Source organism: Salvelinus sp. IW2-2015, unplaced genomic scaffold, assembly GCF_002910315.2.
Source record: "Salvelinus sp. IW2-2015 unplaced genomic scaffold, ASM291031v2 Un_scaffold3593, whole genome shotgun sequence".
NCBI classification, from domain to species: Eukaryota; Metazoa; Chordata; class Actinopteri; order Salmoniformes; family Salmonidae; genus Salvelinus; species Salvelinus sp. IW2-2015.
In genome coordinates this window covers 47372-65901 of record NW_019944871.1, presented here as the reverse complement: position 1 = coordinate 65901, position 18530 = coordinate 47372, and the positions used below count along the sequence as shown (strand labels likewise).

The window sequence follows — 18530 nt, the reverse complement described above, 5'->3', positions numbered from 1 at the left end:
GAGCCGACTAGGTAAAAATGGTCTGTTTCCGTTGAGCAAGGCACTTAAACCCTAATTGCTCCTGTAAGTTGTTCTGGATCAGAGCGTCTGCCAAATGACGAAAATGTAAATCTCATTTAATATTTCCTGTTGTTTTTGGTTGGTTTCTTTTGAAGAGCTTGGCTCAGTACAAGTTTACCAGATGATGAAACGTGTAGATATTATTTGTTGAAACCTTCATCTCCTATGTTCCTGTGTAAATTAAAATGTAATCGGTTTAGATTTGCTTATAATAATTTTTAAGTGAGATGAAAACTATAAGCAAAAAGACTCGTTCCCATACCGGGAGTCGAACCCGGGCCGCCTGGGTGAAAACCAGGAATCCTAACCGCTAGACCATATGGGAAGCTGTGTCTGTCTGTATTTTAATTGGGCTTTTGAATTGTAACAATGACGTAATGTTGACAGAAAGGGAGTGTACAAGGACATTTCAGAAAATCAGCATCATAAAACAAATAAAGGGGGAAACTGACTCACTCAACTGGACCAAAAGGTCTGTGTGTCTTTTATTTACTATCAAATGTGTTTTTCTTTCAGATGTAAGAAGACCCTCACCACTTTCACCAAGGTGCTTTCCGATTGGCATCCTCTCAACGCAGCCCACCAATCACGTTGCAGCAAGTGTAATAAGAGGAAGCAGACCAGGATGTTGGTGCTGGAGAGGTGAGGGCGCAACCTCTAAACTTTGATACCTGGGGTGGATATCAACCAGGGTTGGGGTCAATTCAGTTTTTTTTGAGAAGTCCTCATAGAAAACAATGGGCAACTTCCTATTCAGTGGAGGAATTGACCCCAACCCTGATCTTAAGTGGATTCCGCTCCGGAGAATTCCAGGCACTTGTCTCTTTACCTATTAATTCAGTGCAGATGGAGGAAAGGAGATGAGTAGTGGAAGCCACTGTACACTATTGAGATGGGGCCGTGTAGTTGATTTTGTAGACTATTGAGATGGGGCCGTGTAGTTGATATTGTAGACTATTGAGATGGGGCCGTGTAGTTGATATTGTAGACTATTGAGATGGACCCGTGTAGTTGATATTGTAGACGATTGAGATGGAGCCGTGTAGTTGATATTGTAGACTATTGAGATGGAGCCGTGTAGTTGATATTGTAGACTATTGAGATGGAACCGTCGTAGTGATATGTAGACTATTGAGATGGACCCGTGTAGTTGATATTGTAGACATTGAGATGGACCCGTGTAGTTGATATTGTAGACATTGAGATGGACCGTGGGTAGTTGATATTGTAGACTATTGAGATGGAGCGTGTCGTTGATATTGTGACTATTGAGATGGACCCGTGTAGTTGATATTTGTGACTATTGAGGATGGACCCGTGTAGTTGATATTGTAGACTATTGAGATGGACCGTGTAGTTGATATTGTAGACTATTGAGATGGACCTGTGTAGTTGATATTGTAGACTATGAGATGGACCCGTGTAGTTGATATTGTAGAACTATTGAGATGACCCCGTGTAGTTGATATTGTAGACGATTGAGATGAGCCGTGCAGTTGATATTGTAGACGATTGAGATGGGGCCGTGTAGTTTGAATATTGTAGAGATTGAGATGGACCCGTGCAGTTGATATTGTAGACTATTGAGATGGACCTGTGTAGTTGATATTGTTTAGACGATTGAGATGGAGCCGTCGAGTTGATATTTTGTAGACGATTGAGATGGGCCGTGTAGTTGATATTGTAAGACGATTGAGATGGACGCGTGAAGTTTGGATATTGTAGACGATTGAGATGGACCCGTGTAGTTTGATATTGTAGACGATTGAGATGGACCCGTTAGTTGATGATTGTAGACCTATTGAAGATGGGCGCCCATGTAGTTGATATCTTCGATAACTATTGAGATGGACCCATGCAGTTGATAATTGTAGAACTATTGAGATGGACCGCGTGATAATGTATCTGAGATGATGCCGTTAGACTTTGACATGACCCTGTAGTTTATTGTAACTACTTGAGATGGACCCGTGTACGTTGATATTGTTACACTATTGAGATGGCACCCGGATGTAGTTGATATGGTTAGCACTATTGAGATGGACCCGCTGTAGTATGATTGACTAGACTATTGAGTGGACCCGGGTAGTTGATATTGCTTAGATATTGAGAATGGACCTGTGGTAGTTGATATTAGGTACACTATTGAGATGGAGCGTGCAGTTGGATATTGTAGAGCCTATTGAGATGGGGTCGCGTGCAGTTGATATTGGGTTAGATGATTGAGAATGGCCGTGTTGTTTGATATTGTAGACTATTGAGATGGAGCCGTGTAGTTTGCTATTGTAGACTATTGAGTATGGACCGTGTATTGATATTGTAGCTAATTGAGATGACCCGTGCAGTTGATTGTGTAGACGCTTGAGATGGAGCCGTGCAGTTGATTATTGTTAGACTATTGAGATGGACCCGTGTAGTTGATATTGTAGACTATTGAGATGGACCCGTGTAGTTGATATTGTAGACTATTGAGATGGGGCCATGCAGTTGATATTGTAGACTATTGAGATGGACCCGTGCAGTTGACTATGATTCCACCTGGTGGCCATGTTGGGAAGACCGCCGCATTAATTCTTCCGACAACAGCTGACTGGCTACCGGAAAGAACATGATAACAGTGACTAAAACTATTTGATTCATCAGTATTTGGCTGCTCTAACATGGCAGAAAGAAATATGTTTATGGATTCCCCGCAATCATGAAACACTATTGGTGACGCCACGGAGATAATACTCAAGAACTGTCAGAAAAGTGAAGAAACCTTTTTGCCTGTCAAGACCTGAACCCAGACAACTGTCAGTACAGGGTCTGCTACGATCATTTCATCACTGGTAAGTCAAGTCTGATACATTTCGAGTTTAGTTTAGCCGTTATGCTAACCAGGTGTTAACAACAACACTGTTAGACAAAATTAGCTAGCAAGATAGCTTGTAGTCTAGCTATTAGCATGTGTTGCGTGAGTTTAACGTTTTAGGGAAGCACGTTTTGCACCATACAAAATGCACCTTTTTATAACAAAGGATCGCATGCATTTATCATGACATTTGCAGACTAATGTAAGTCTAGTATTCCTAATGTGATGAGTAGATTGGAACCTTTCTGTCCTTTTGCATGGGGAGAAATGTTGCCTTTGACAAACATTTCATGGACTTCTAAAATGACTGGAGACATTAGCAGAATCTTTTTTTTAATACGATGGTAGTCTAGGCCTACTCTGCTGACACTGACAACAGATGAATGAAAACGACCTTGTCTAGAATGTTACCATATAATCTAGGCCTATGAAAAGGGGTCATGGCTAGAAGGGATCCAGCTATTGGCAAATTAATGGCAAGTCATTTTTTTTGTTGCATTTTAGCTAAACCTTTTCCTTACCTTACCCTAATAATTATCCTAACCTGCTATGTTAATTATCCTAGCCTGCAGCGTAAATTCTCCTAATTTGCTACGAAAAGTCAAATTACGTTAATTTGACAGAAGTCAGATCCCTTCTAGCGATGACCATGAAAAGAGAAGACACAAATTGTACAATATAAGGCCCTTATAGCCTGGAGGAGGACATTATTGTCCAATGACCCAGTGATCACTTGGAGAGAACTTGATTCATAAGTAGAGGTAAAATGTATGGACATTACAGCATAGGACAAATGCCTCACTGGGATATGACAACCTGTTGTGTTGACTAATGTTCCAGCCCAACAATATATTGAATATTTATGACACTTAAACACAACCAAACAATTGAGCCCTGATGGTGTTGGTGACTTAAATGAGTGATATTCTAACAGCAGGTGTGCTTCTCATTTGTTTATGTACTGTAGGTTCACCAGCTGACCTCTGTCAAGACACCGACGTCGTCTGGAGTCCCCCTGTGAAGATGAGCAATGCTGCAGCAGCCTCAGTTTCCCCCTGTGAAGATGAGAAATGCTGCAGCAGCTTCAATTTCCCCTCCTGTGAAGATGAGCAATGCTGCAGCAGCTTCAGTTTCCCCCCTGTGAAGATGAGCAATGCTGCAGCAGCCTCAGTTTCCCCTCCTGTGAAGATGAGCAATGCTGCAGCAGCATCAGTTTCCCCTCCTGTGAAGATGAGCAATGCTGCAGCAGCCTCAGTTTCCCCTCCTGTGAAGATGTGCAATGCTGCAGCAGCTTCAGTTTCCCCCCTGTGAAGATGAGCAATGCTGCAGCAGCATCAGTTTCCCCCTGTGAAGATGAGCAATGCTGCAGCAGCATCAGTTTCCCGCCTGTGAAATGAACAATGTGCAGCAGCATCAGTTTCCCCTGTGAAGATGAGCAATGCTGCAGCAGCTCAGTTTCCCCCTGTGAAGATGAGCAATGCTGCAGCAGCATCAGTTTCCCCCTGTGAAGATGAGCAATGCTGCAGCGCATCAGTTTCCCCTGTGAAGTGACAATGTGCAGCAGCTCAGGTTTCCCTGTGAAGATGAGCAATGCTGCAGCAGCATCAGTTTCCCCCTGTGAAGATGAGCAATGCTGCAGCAGATCAGTTTCCCCCTGTGAAGTGAGCAATGTTGCAGCAGCATCAGTTTCCCCCTGTGAAGATGAGCAATGCTGCAGCAGCATCATTTCCCCTGTGAAGATGAGCAATGCTGCAGCAGCATCAGTTTCCCCCTGTGAAGATGAGCAATGCTGCAGCAGCATCAGTTTCCCCTGTGAAGATGAGCATGCTGCAGCAGCATCAGATTCCCCCTGTGAAGATGAGCAATGCTGCAGCAGCATCAGTTTCCCCTGTGAAGATGAGCAATGCTGCAGCAGCACTCAGTTTCCCCCTGTGAAGATGAGGCAATGCTGCACAGCATCAGGTTTCCCCCTGTGAAGATGGAGCACTGCTGCCGCAGCACAGTTTTCCCTGTTTGAGCATTGGAGCAATGCTGCAGCAGCATCAGTTTCCCCCTGTGAAGATGAGCAATGCTGCAGCAGCATCAGTTTCCCCCTGTGAAGATGAGAAATGCTGCAGCAGCCTCAGTTTCCCCCTGTGAAGATGAGCAATGTTGCAGCAGCATCAGTTTCCCCCTGTGAAGATGAGCAATGCTGCAGCAGCATCAGTTTCCCCTCCTGTGAAGATGAGCAATGTTGCAGCAGCATCAGTTTCCCCTCCTGTGAAGATGAGAAATGCTGCAGCAGCATCAGTTTCCCCCTGTGAAGATGTGCAATGTTGCAGCATTTTATACTTCTTTGTCCTTTTCCAGATATGAAAGGAGACATCCTTCAGTTAGACACATTGATTGTCAAAAATGCTCTACATTGATCAATCTGAATGATTATGTTGTGCCATTTGAGTAGAGAGCACCTTGTCATGACAAAATAAACCATATTAATATATACAATGTAATTTGAAACAACATGTAAAATTCCAATTTTTATGATATTGTTAAATTACTGTATTTTAATATATAGTTGTATAGGTGATATTAAAAGTATATTGTGTGTCATCTCTGCTTCACCCCATTGAATAAAATGTATTTCTTATAGCCCAACTATTGTCTTTCTTTTTACAGTTTAAACACATTTAGCATAGACAATGTAATTGTTGTGGTAGTCTTAGGCATCTTCATTATCACAGTGGCACCTCCAAGTCTCCCAGAAGGTCTGAGAGGCACAAGTATCTGTCATTGAACTTGGTGGTCGTAGTTTGTATGTTCTAAGATAAGGATTCCATCTCCTTCTACCAGACATTTCACCGCCAAGATTACAAGGGTTGGATTTTGCACTAAACAATGTCATGTCAGCACACGGCATGTACAACATCTGGTGTAGTCTTAACCTCTACAGTGCATTTGGAAAGGATTCAGACTTCTTGACTTTTTCCACATTTTGTTATGTTACAGCCTTATTCTAAAATGGCTTAAATGAGATGTTTTCCTCATCAATCTACACACAATACCCCATAATGACAAAGCAAAAACAGGTTTTTAGAAATGTTTGCACATTTATAAAAAATAAAATAATAATTAACACCTTATTTACATAGGTAGTCAGACCCTTTTGCTATGAGACTACAAATTGAGCTCAGGTSCATCCTGTTTCCATTGATCATCCTTGAGATGTTTCTACAACTTGATTGGAGTCCACCTGTGGTAAATTCAATTGATTGGATATGATTTGGAAAGGCTCACACCTGTCTATATAAGGTCCCACAGTTAACAGTGGATGTCAGAGCAAAAACTAAGCCAAGAGTTCGAAGGAATTGTCCGTAGRGCGCCGGGACAGGATTGTGTCGAGGCACAGATCTGGAGAAGGGTACCAATAGGCATTGAAGGTCCCCAAGAATACAGTGGCCTCCATTCTTAAATGGAAGAAGTTTGGAAACACCAAGACTCTTCCTAGAGRTGCCCGCCTGGCCAAACTGAACAATTGGGAGAAGGGCCTTGGTCAGGGAGGTGACCAAAAAACCCGATGGTCACTCTGACAGAGCTCCAGAGTTCCTCTATGGAGATGGGAGAACCTTCCAGAAGGACAACCATCTCTGTAGCACTCCACCAATCAGGCTTTTATGGTAGAGTGCCCAGATGGAAGCCACTCCTCAGTAAAAGGCACACAACAGCCTGCTTGGAGTTTGCCAAAAGGCACCTCAGACCATGAGAAACAAGATTCGCTGGTCTGATAAAACCAAAATTGAACTCTTTGGCCTGAATGCCAAGCGTGAAGTCTGGATGAAACCTGGCACCGTCCCTACGGTGAAGCATGTTCGTTGCAGCATCATGCTGTTGTAATGTTTCTCAGCGGCCAGGGACTGGGAGACTAGGCAGGATCGAGGGAAAGATGAACGGAGCAAAGTACAGTACAGTATTTTTTTTACCCCTTTTTTCTCCCCAATTTCATGGTATCCAATTGGTAGTAGTTACTGTCTTGTCTCAGCCCTGCAACTCCCGTACGGACTCGAGAGGTGACGGTCGAGAGCCACGCATCCTCCGAAACACAACCCAACCAAGCTGCACTGCTTCTTGACACAATGGTCGCGGCCGGCTGCGACAGAGCCTGGGCTCGAACCCAGAATCTCTGGTGGCATAGCTAGCCTTAGACCATTGCGCCACCCGGGAGGCCCAAAGTACAGAGATCCTTGATGAAAACCTGCCCCAGAGCGCTCAGGACCTCAGATTGGGGCCAAGGTTCAACTTCCAACAGGACAATGACCCTAAGCACACAGCCAAGACAACACAGGAGTGGCTTCGGGACAAGTCTCTGAATGTCCTTGAGTATTCCAGCCAGAGCCTGGACTTGAACCCAATCGAACATCTCTGTAGAGACCTGAAAATAACTGTGCAGCGACGCTCCGCATCCAACCTGACAGAGGTTGAGAGGATCTGCAGAGAGGAATGGGAGAAACTCCCCAAATACAGGTGTGCCGAGGTTGTAGCGTCATACCCACGACGACTCAAGGATATAATCGCTGCCAAAGGTGCTTCAACAAAGTACTGAGTAAAGGGTCTGAATACTTATGTAAATGTGATATTTCAGTTGATCAAATTTTGAAGAACACTGTAACGTAAAATGTGGGAAAAGTCAAGGGGTCTGAATACTTTCCAAATGTACTGTACATTGTTGACTGGTATAATTTTTTTTCTTGAGAACATAAAGCTCAACAATATGTAAATAATGTTAATCAATAATGCTTCAGAAGGACAATGTCAAGGGGTGCAAATGCCTACAAGGCAGCGTTTCCCAAATCCGGTCCTCGGGACCCCAAGCGGTGCACATTTTAGTTTTTTTGTCGTAACACTACACCGCTGATTCAGATCTTGATGATTACTTGATTATTTAAATCAGCTGTGTAGTGCTAGGGCAAAAAAAACTAATGGTGCGTACCGAGGACCGAGTTTGGGAAACCCTGCCATAAGGCTAATGCCATCACACTGTAGGCCAGTGGTTCCCACTCCGGTCCTCGAGAACCCCCAATAGTACACTGTTTTATTGTAGCCCCGGACAAGCACACCTGATTCAACMTGTCAACTAGTCATCAGGCTGCAACAACAATGGCTGGGAACCACTGCTGTAGGCCTATAGCTGCATTGGCGTTGCCATTATCAGCTGCAAAAATGGGTTCACATGGCTGATATCCTGAAAAAAGTGACAAATAATACTAATTGTAAAGCTTACAACTGAACAAAAGGTCATGTTAATTTGAGAATATAACKCACAAATTAGACAGATTCCCTTTTGCAGGATCGTGAGCTGTGATGAATCAACGTTGACACTAGTTCATCTTGAATAATAMTTTTTAAGTTAACAATTAAAACAAGTTTAAACACTTCACTTCGAAGAATCAACACTATTTCATATAATTTCAAAGTGTTCACGTAAAGCTAACTCGTATGTAAAAGTTAGACGTGTTAGTAACACGTAGGCTATTATTACTAAAGCATAACTTCAGGTGAATAAAAACATGTAAATACCAGAAGAGGCCAACATTGCTCCGCTGATCCCTGATCTACTGGCTGAGAGGACTTCTATTCCAGCCCAGCAATAGCACACTTCATTTTGATAAATTGAATCATGTATGTTKGTGCTAGGCTGGAACAAAAGCCTGCACGCCCAGCAGGGTTGGCCTGCTCCAGTTGTAGTAGGTTTCTACATTGTGTGTGTGTGTGTGACTTTTTAAAATGTATTTTTCTTTACTCAATATGCCAACATAAGTACACATATAATCCATGGTATACAAGGATGTACCCTTATTCTKTTGGGGGCATTGTTTAGGACCTCTTCATCTGCAGACAGGGTTTCACAGCTCTCTCTGTATCTGAGGACACAAAACATCACGTAGAAACAGGCTGCATTCTACTCAAATTAGACAGCACTAAATATTATGTTGCTGTGTCTCGTCGTTTTTCCTCACTAGGGACTGGATCTGGAGAATCTCTTCATAGTGTCCTCCCACAAAGGTACCTGCCCTATCCAGAGTAGTCTACTTTCCCTTCTCTGACAGCTGGAACTGCTAGCTATTCCTTTCACCCTTTTCTGTGGCTGTTAGCTAGCTAGCTACAAATGTATTTTGAGTTACAAAAAATAAATATATCAAGATAGGTAGCTAACTAGCTAATATGAAGATCGCTTGCTGGTGATATTTAATTTACTTGGTTAGCTATACAGTATGTAAAATCAGCCAGCGAACATTACATTAGCTCATTTGAGTTAGCCTGCAGCTGTCATTTTCAAAATATATTTACTTACTTGAATAGGTTCTCCCACTGCCTCCGTTTTCTGGGTCCTTAGAAAAAACGAAATAATGGGCAATCTTCCCGACGTTTACGGTGATAGCAAAACGCAGCCAGCCATGTGGACGATTGGAGGACTTCCACCAGACTTGCTGGTCTTCTGACATGGCGCCTGGTGCGGTTGCTAGGTGATTTGTGAAGCAACTGTAAGCGCTCGATTCTCTTGCTTTTTCTTTTTCATGTTTTCTGTTGCAGATTGTTGTTCTGTTACCAGTCGGTGCAGATGGAGGACAGGAAATGAGTAGAGGATTTATCCAGACACCATGTTGTAGATAATGTCCTCTACCTCTGTTTCCTGAGGCTGATATCTATTGTGTCTGTTCCACCAGGGTGTCTCCTGTGTTTGTGCTGCACTTTGTAGAAGGTCTTCCTGACAACGACCTCTGTGTGTACTCCTTCACCTTCCAGCAGCAGGAATACTCCGTCACCACAGTCATACAGTATGACCAGCAACTCAAGCACTTTGTCACCTGGATACGCAGACCTGACGGTCAGTGTGACTTTGTCATTTAGTTCAGTATAACTTTATTTGTKATTTCGTTAGTAAAGTTTTTGTTGTTGTTTACTGGTCAACAAGTTCAGTTGTTCTTTTTAAATGTATTACGTCAGGATTATCAACTTCCCCAGAGTCAGATGAACTCATGGATACCATTTCGATGTCTCTGCGGACAGGTTGAAGGAAATWGCTAACTAGTGTTAGCGCAATGACTGGAAGTCTATGGTAACTACTAGCACGCTTGTAGATCGCTAGTTAGCATTGGCTCGCGAAACTACTTCTCGACTTCCTTCGTACTGGATGCAAGGACATAAAAATGGCATCCATGAGTTCATCTGACTCTGGAAGTAGATAAAGGGCTAAATTGCCAAAATCTCGAAGTGTCCCTTTAAAAAATGCTATATATAGCTTATTCATACCTCCATTATCAATGGATAGAAACAATTATATTTCTTTACTGAAAAGTAAGGTCAGTCTCTGTCTAATCATGTCTAGCATTTATAAAGTGCAAATCAGTAGGTCTCTTTACATTGTGTTGGGGTAACTCTTTAAAAGAGATGGACAGCACACCAAAAATACCTTCAATAATCCATTTAGTTATCACAAGGATTCAGCACCTTCCTACTAATGAGGAATGATCAGAGTGAGCATGTTACCCATTCCTCTGTGACTGTAGTAACTCTCCCTGTCCACCGCCAGTGTATAGAACCCATTCCTCTGTGACTGTAGTAACTCTCCCTGTCCACCACCAGTGTATAGAGCCCATTCCTCTGCTGACTGTAGTAACTCTCCCTGTCCACGCACAGTGTATAGAGCCCATTCCTCTTGTGACTGTAGTAACTCTCCCTGTCCACCACCAGTGTACTAGAGCCATTCCTCTGTGACTGTAGTACTCTCCCTGTCCACCACCAGTGTATAGAGCCCATTCCTCTGTGACTGTAGTAACTCTCCCTGTCCACACACCAGTGTATAGAACCATTCCTCTGTGACTGTAGTAACTCTCCCTGTCACACCCAGTGTATAGAGCCCATTCCTCTGTGACTGTAGTAACTCTCCTGTCCACCACCAGTGTATAAACCCATTCCTCTGTGACTGTAGTAACTCTCCCTGTCCACCGCCAGTGTATAGAGCCCATTCTCTGTGACTGTAGTAACTCTCCCTGTCCACCACCAGTGAATAGAGCCCATTCCTCTGTGACTGTAGTAACTCTGCCTGTCCACCGCCAGTGTATAAGATGCCCATTCCTCTGTGACCATGTAGTACTTCTTCTTCCACTCCGTCTCCCCTGTATCGAGCAGCCATTCCTCTGTGACTGTAGATAACTCTCCCCGTCACCACCAGTGGTATCTTCCTCTGTGACTGTAGTAACTCTCCCTGTCCACCACCAGTGTATAGAGCCCATTCCTCTGTGACTGTAGTAACTCTCCCGTCCACCACAGTGTATAGAGCCCCATTCCTCTGTGACTGTAGTAAACTCTCCTGTCCACCACCAGTGTATAGAGCCCATTCCTCTGTGACTGTAGTAACTCTCCCTGTCCACCACCAGTGTATAGAGCCCATTCCTCTGTGACTGTAGTAACTCTCCCCGTCCACCACCAGTGTATAGAGCCCATTCTCCTGCTGGACTGTAGTAACTCCCCGTCCACCACAGTTGTATAGAGCCCATTCCTCTGTGACTGTTAGTAACTCTCCCCGTCCACCACCAGTGTATAGAGCCCATTCCTCTGTGACTGTAGTAACTCTCTCCCTGTCCACCACCAGTGTATAGAGCCCATTCCTCTGTGACTGTAGTAACTCTCCCCGTCCACCCACCAGTGTATAGAGCCCATTCCTCGTGACTGTAGTAACTCTCCCTGTCCACCACCAGTGTATAGAGCCCATTCCTCTGTGACTGTTAGTAACTCTCCCCGTCCACCACCAGTGTATAGAGCCCATTCCTCTGTGACTGTAGTAACTCTCCCTGTCCACCGCCAGTGTATAGAGCCCATTCCTCACTCTTCTCTGTTGGTATCTCTCCCCACAGGATCGTGGTTGGAGTTTGACGATCTGAAGCACCCTAACTGTGTCTCCCACACCCAGCTGGTGGTCCCTCCTAGAGAAATCCACGTTGTCTTCTGGGAGTTGAAGACCGACAGACCGGACAACCCACAGACACCTTGCTCTCCCCCTGTATCCCTGACAAGCACTTTACTGATACACAAAGAACTGCAGCAACCTCCCTTAGCCAAACTCTTTGTCAACGATGAATCTCAAGACATCTCTCAGACGGTCTCTGATGATGCGGACACTGACATGGACACCCCCATAACTGCTGGCTATATTGATAACGATATGGACACAACATTAAGGAATAACGTTAACTCTCCCATCGCCACCGGTTCCACCAGCGTGCTTCATGGCGTACCGGCTCAGTCCTGTTACCCCAACCTCTCTCTCCCTCTCCTTCACAACGACACAGCCATTGTCGAGGCACTGGCGGTGTCTGACGATACCGACAACGACATCATGGACACCACGGTAACCACCGGTAACGCTGGTAACTCGTCTATCAGTAGCACCACACTGCTCGACACCTTCGAGGGCCTCTCCCACGATGACATTGTCACCCTGACGCTCGTAGAGGTCAGAGTTGACTCTGATGGGAGGCCGTTGGACGACAACAATGTCTCCCTGGCTCCCAGGCAAAATGGAGACCTCAGTCCTCCTCTACCTGCTCCTACACCTGAGGCCGAGAACCCCGCACCTGCCCATGAAACGCCCCCTGAAACAGATGTTGTCATCATCAAAAGGCCATCGTCCCCTGATACGGCCAGTGGGTTTCTCCTTGACAGCAGTGACGGTCCTTCTGAGCCCGACTCTGAAAAGCCCACTCCTCCGTGTCCTCCCAAGCTCAGAAGGGGCAGAAGCACCAGCAATAAGGCCAAAATGATGGCATCCAACACTACAGTTGCACCAGCAGCTAAGGTGGTCACAACAACACCACCAAGAACAGCTACACCAATCGCACTTCCTGGAAACTGTGGTGGAATAATCCTGCCCTCAGTTGTATCTATGATGTCACCATCATATGTGGAACCCAGCACCCTCACATCAGAGGCCCCTACTCCTCCCTCTCCCCCGCCCCACTCCGAACCCGCTGCTACCTCCATCTCTCTGCAGAGCAAACCCGGCCTTCCTCCACCCCTGGACCCCAACTCTCGCTGGTCCTACCTGCTTAGCCTCCACCCCACCTCCATCCCCAATCCCCCAAGAACCCAGAGTCATTTCAACCACTCAACACCCAACCGGTTCCAGCAGCTTTCACAGAGCTGGCAGACCCCAAGGATGGCTCCCCCCAACCCAGACGCCAGGCTGAAGAAGCCTCCGCCTCTACCCAAACCCAAACTAAGTAAGGTGGACAACGAGGCCCTGCCGGTGAAGGCTGCCGAGATGTACGGAGGGTTCCAGGCCAGAAGCAGGATCGTAAATATAAACATAAACAGTCCCTCCAAGACTTCACCTCCCACCCAGCTTCTCTCTCAAAGAATTGACCCTCAAAATGGACCCTGGAAGATACCAAGTCAACATGCCGCCCTCGTCTCGCGAAAACCCCTTATCAACCACACTACTTCAGCAGTGCCTATTGTGACATCACTTCCTCCCTCTCCAGGAGTCACGGAGCTCCCTAAAATCTCTTCCTCCAGGAAACACAGCCCAGGCGGTCAGGTCAGTGAGACCGATGCCCTCAGGTACAAGCTGCTGAAGAAGCTGAAAGCCAAGAAGAAGAAACTAGAGAAGCTGAATCAGATGCTGGGTTACCAGGGGGGTGTGGGAGGACGGGGGGAAGTAACCTGCACACCAGACATCACTGATCGGAGTCCTTCCCACACCGTGAGCTCTAGTACCTCTGTCTATGACAGTCCCGCATACGACCAGTTCTTTGCCGACCTTCTGTCGCCGGCGACGACCGCCAGCAACCTATCGCCGGACAGCACAGGCTTCCTGGAGATGCTGACCACCAATGGGCAAGAAGGGGGCGGGGACTTGGCGTGTGGGAGGAATGGTATTAGTGGAGCCTCAAAGGTGGTGACACCTGTGATCTTGCCTACGGCCAATCACGGTGTAGTAGTGCCACAGCCTGGTCTAGCCGAGCCAATCACGACCTCTGGTGAGAACTTCCTGGAAGAGTTCATATCAGGGTCGGCCAATCAGCAGACGGAGATGGAGACTGATACCCTCAGTGCTCTCGACCTGTTCTTTTAGGCTCGTTAACTACAGGTCTAGGATCTGCTAACAACTCTTCACCCAACCCCTAAGCTTAAACGTTAGGGGAAATGCAAAGCTGACCTCAGATCAGTGGCTAAGGCTACGTCTCAAATGGCATGCTAATCCCTATATAGAGCCTCTGGTCAAAAGTAGCACCATGGAGATCCTATTAAATTAAACCATTGTAATTCCTAATTATTATGAGTAGTGCACTATATAGGGAGTAGTGTGGCATTTTGGACACATACAGACAGTAGGAGAAACTACATGCTACTATTCCTTTCAGTCGGGAGAATATGTGTGTGTGTGTGTGTGTGTGTGTGTGTGTGTGTGTGTGTGTGTGTGTGTGTGTGTGTGTGTGTGTGCTGTCTCTTATACACATCTAGATGTGTATAAGAGACAGGTGTGTGTGCTTGGTATCAATGGGTTGTTCTGTTCTGGATAGCATGTGTTACATGAAGCGGAATCAAACGGCCATTTTAAAGGGAGCGTTCACCTAAATTACAAAGTGACATATTGGTTTTCTTACCCTGGAAGCAGTCTATGGACAAGGTATGATAGCAAATCCATGCTTTGGTTTAGTTTCCCTGGCACTGTTTCCACGCGCTAACATTTTAGCATTTGTGGCACAAATCCCATTCAAGTCATGGGACCGATATTGTTTTCTATGCATCCTGTTCAAATCATATTTAAGTGACTGTTTAGATTCACAATCAATTTTAGATCATTTTGGATGGTTAGGACAGGATGCATGAAAAATGCTAATATCAGTCCCATGAATGGGATTTCTGACACAAATGCTAAAACGTTAGCATATGGAAACAATGCCAGGGAAACTTAACCAAAGCATGGATTGCTGTCATCCATAGATTGCTTACAGGGTGAGGAAACCAATGCGTCATTTTGTAATTTGGGTGAACTATCCCTGTAACTCTGGTAAGCACTCGGATATCGCTCATGTATTTTTTTGGTTTACCAAGAATGTTGAAGTTGAACATGGAGTAATGTTAATACTCACTGAGGCTTTGTCTTGAATGGCACCCTATTCCCTACATAGTGCCCTACTTTTGACTAGGGTCTATAGGGATCTGGTCAAAAGTAGTGTACTTTTTAAAGGGAATWGGGTGCCATTCGTGATGGAACCATAGTACTTACAGGTTCTGAGGCTTTAAGGGAGATTAAAAATGGAGGTTGTTTGAGTATTCTGGGAAGTTAATAGACCCAATTATTTGACACAGYAAAATCTCCTGAAGACGACATATGCTGTTTTTGTTTGCCTCTTTTATTTTCGTTTGTCTGAATTACTTGAAAACCTGAAAACTAGGATAAAAAGCCTGACATCTATGATAAAAATATGTTTGTGTTTTAAAGGGTGGTTCGATCTCTTATCTTTTGAATGTATTTTTTGTAACAAAAAGTGTGACAGAGTTCTAAAATGTTGTACTGAATCAGATACTGTATGTAATTCTAATAAAATCTTATTTACATGGATACACATGTTTTGGGGGGTTATATAAGTAAGCCTTGTCTGAGCCAGAATCTAATACTTGTTTTTGTATTAGCGTGAGTCCGCGTAATGTAGCTGTACCTCCTGGACAGAACACTTGTCGGTCTTAGTGGAAAATACTGTGACTCCTTGTAGCAAATCAATGCTCCATATTGACAATTTCTAGAATCTAGAAGAAATTGTTTTTGGGGAGAGTTGTGAGAATTAACTAGACTGATCCCAGATATGTATGTGTTATCATGCCAACTCCTGTGGCATGATGGCACAACAGACAGGTAGTGATACCCAGGCTAAGAATCATCAGCAACCTACAGGAAAGTATACAGACTTTACTAAACTAAAATGAAGGGAAAGATATGAAAATGTGGTGATGTAGCTTTGTAGTTATGGTCTCATTACAGGGTGATAAATTGTACTGAATATACATTGTTTGGTAAGTAGTTCCACCACCACCTATTTACTGGTAATACAATCTCACTAGTAGTGACGCTACAAATAGCATACTTTACTTCACCATAGCAGGCTCTTCGATAGTGCTAATGCGCCCCCTAGTGGAGAATATTTGAAAGAGCATGTCCATTTACCCAACCTCGGTTTTTTTCAATATTCTACCAAAGATGGTAGATAAATAAAGAGTTTATCCTGACTTTTTTTTTTCCTCTAATGTTTCTGTATGTGTAAGTGGGCGTTACCCCTTTCGCGTGAGCATGCTTTTGCCYTGTGAGCTCACGGTTCCTCCARAATATCTGGCATATTCATGCAAAAGAGAGGACTGCAGCTTAAGCCCCACCCTCTTCAACATATATATCAACCAATTGGCGAAGGCGCTAGAACAGTCTGCAGCACCTGGCCTCACCCTACTAGAATAGTCTACAGCACCCGGCCTCACCCTACTAGAATAGTCTGCAGCACCCGGCCTCAACCTACTAGAATAGTCTGCAGCATCCGGCTCACCCTACTAGAATAGTCTGCAGCACCCGGCCTCACCCTACTAGAAATGTCTGCAGCACCCAGCCTCACCCTCACTAGAATAGTCTGCAGCACCCAGCCTCACCCTACTAGAATAGTCTGCAGCACCCGGCCTCACCCTACCTGAATAGTCTGCAGCACCCGGCCTCACCCTACAATAGTCTGCAGCACCCGGCCTCACCCTACTAGAATAGTCTGCAGCACCGCCTCACCCTACTAGAATCTGAAGTCAAATGTCTACTGTTTGCTGATGATCCTGGTGGCCTTCTTCTGTCACCAACCAAGGAGGGCCTACAGCAGCACATAGATCTTCTGGGCCCTGACAGTAAATCTCAGTAAGACAAAAATAATGGTGTTCCAAAAAATGTCCAGTCGCCAGGACCACAAATACGAATTCCATCTAGACACCGTTGCCCTAGAGCACACAAAAAACTATACATACCAACCAAGAATTCACAAAATGGGATAAACACCAAATTGAGACTGCATGCAGAATTCTGCAAAAATATCCTCAGTGTACAACGTAAAACACCAAAAAATGCATGCAGAGCAAAATTAGGCCGATACCCGCTAATGATCAAAATCCAGAAAAGAGACGTTAAATTCTACAACCACCTAAATGGAAGTGATTCCCAAACCTTCCATATCAAAGCCATCTCCTACATAGAGATGAACCTGGAGAAGAGTCCCCTAAGCAAGCTGGTCCTYYGGCTCTGAAAACAAACACAAACAGACCCCACAGAGCCCCAGGACAGCAACACAATTAGACCCAACCAAATCATGACAAAACATAAAGATAATTACTTGACACATTGAAAAGAATTTACAAAAAAACAGCAAACTAGAATGCTATTTTGCCCTAAACAGAGAGTACACAGTGGCAGAATACCTGACCACTGTGACTGACCCAATATTAAGGAAAGCTTTGACTATGTACAGACTCAGTGAGCATAGCCTTGCTATTGACAAAGGCTGCCATAGGCAGACATGGCTCTCAAGAGAAGACAGGCTATATGCACACTGCCCACAAAATGAGGTGGAAACTGAGCTGCACTTCCTAACCTGCCAAATGTATGACCATATTAGAGACATATTTCCTTCAGATTACACAGATCCACAAAGAATTAAAAAATAAACCCAATTTTTTATAAACTCCCATATCTACTGGTTGAAATACCACAGTGTGCCATCACAGCAGCAAGATTGGTGACTTGTAGCCACAAGAAAAGAGCAACCAGTGAAGACCAAACACCATTGTAAATACAACCCATATTTATGTTTATATTTTTTTCCCCTTTTGTACTTTACCTATTTGCACATCGTTACAACACTGTAAATAGACATAATATGACATTTGAAATGTCTTTATTCTTTTGGAACTTCTGTGGGTGTAATGTTTACTGTAAATTTGTATTGTTTATTTCACTTTTGTTTATTATCTACTTCACTTGCTTTGGCAATGTTAATGTATGTTTCCCATACCAATAAAGCCCTTAAATTGAATTGATAGCTGGTTCTGGTCTACTTATTGTCCCCTCCCGCTCGCCCCATCCGCCCCGAACATAACAAATGATCCAGTCACATACCTGCTCCGCGGCGAGGGAAATAAGTAGACCAGAAAGAATTGCGGAGTGTAGTGTCTCGCGTTCTCTACCATCTCTGGTTCCATCTAGCTACAGTATGTAAATTATTATCAAATAAGGTATTTTATCAGTTGGAGGAATCAATGTTTTGTTTAATTTATTAACATAAATTATGCATGTGTAACAGTCAGTACTAGCTAGGCTGATGTATTGGATGTTCTCTTGACTATCTTATGGTTACTAACGAAGAATACTCCTCGCCAATTGGAACGTCGTGCATGCATAAAATCATAATTGTAAATATATCTAAGTAAATTGAATCGCCTATAAAATGATTTATTGGTGAGAAGACTAGTAAGAAAAATATTCGTTCCCATACCGGGAGTCGAACCCGGGCCGCCTGGGTGAAAACCAGGAATCCTAACCGCTAGACCATATGGGACT

At 44.4% G+C, this 18530-nt stretch overlaps 1 protein-coding gene and 2 non-coding genes across 3 annotated transcripts; 1 reads left to right on the top strand and 2 right to left on the bottom strand.

The window, feature by feature from the left end:
- Positions 1-313: 313 nt before the first annotated feature.
- Positions 314-385, bottom strand: trnae-uuc (transfer RNA glutamic acid (anticodon UUC)). The gene has a single exon. It is a non-coding gene; the product is annotated as a tRNA-Glu (tRNA).
- A 159-nt stretch (positions 386-544) lies between these two features.
- uspl1 (ubiquitin specific peptidase like 1) lies at positions 545-15520 on the top strand. Its single transcript, XM_024143021.2, has 4 exons — positions 545-702; positions 9616-9776; positions 11806-14333; positions 14431-15520. The coding sequence occupies exons 1-3, from the start codon at positions 560-562 to the stop codon at positions 14022-14024; spliced, it is 2523 nt and encodes an 840-aa protein (XP_023998789.2). The 5' UTR covers positions 545-559; the 3' UTR covers positions 14025-14333; positions 14431-15520.
- Positions 15521-18456: 2936 nt separating this feature from the next.
- On the bottom strand, positions 18457-18528 carry trnae-uuc (transfer RNA glutamic acid (anticodon UUC)). Its single transcript has one exon. It is a non-coding gene; the product is annotated as a tRNA-Glu (tRNA).
- Between the last annotated feature and the right edge of the window lie 2 nt (positions 18529-18530).

Bases quoted from the DNA above. Each gene is read 5' to 3' on its own strand.
- uspl1 (XM_024143021.2), top strand. From the start codon at position 560: ATGTGTTTTTCTTTCAGATGTAAGAAGACCCTCACCACTTTCACCAAG. The intron at 703-9,615 runs GTGAGGGCGCAA...CTGTTCCACCAG, and splicing joins AGGATGTTGGTGCTGGAGAG to GGTGTCTCCTGTGTTTGTGC. The intron at 9,777-11,805 runs GTCAGTGTGACT...CTCTCCCCACAG, and splicing joins CTGGATACGCAGACCTGACG to GATCGTGGTTGGAGTTTGAC.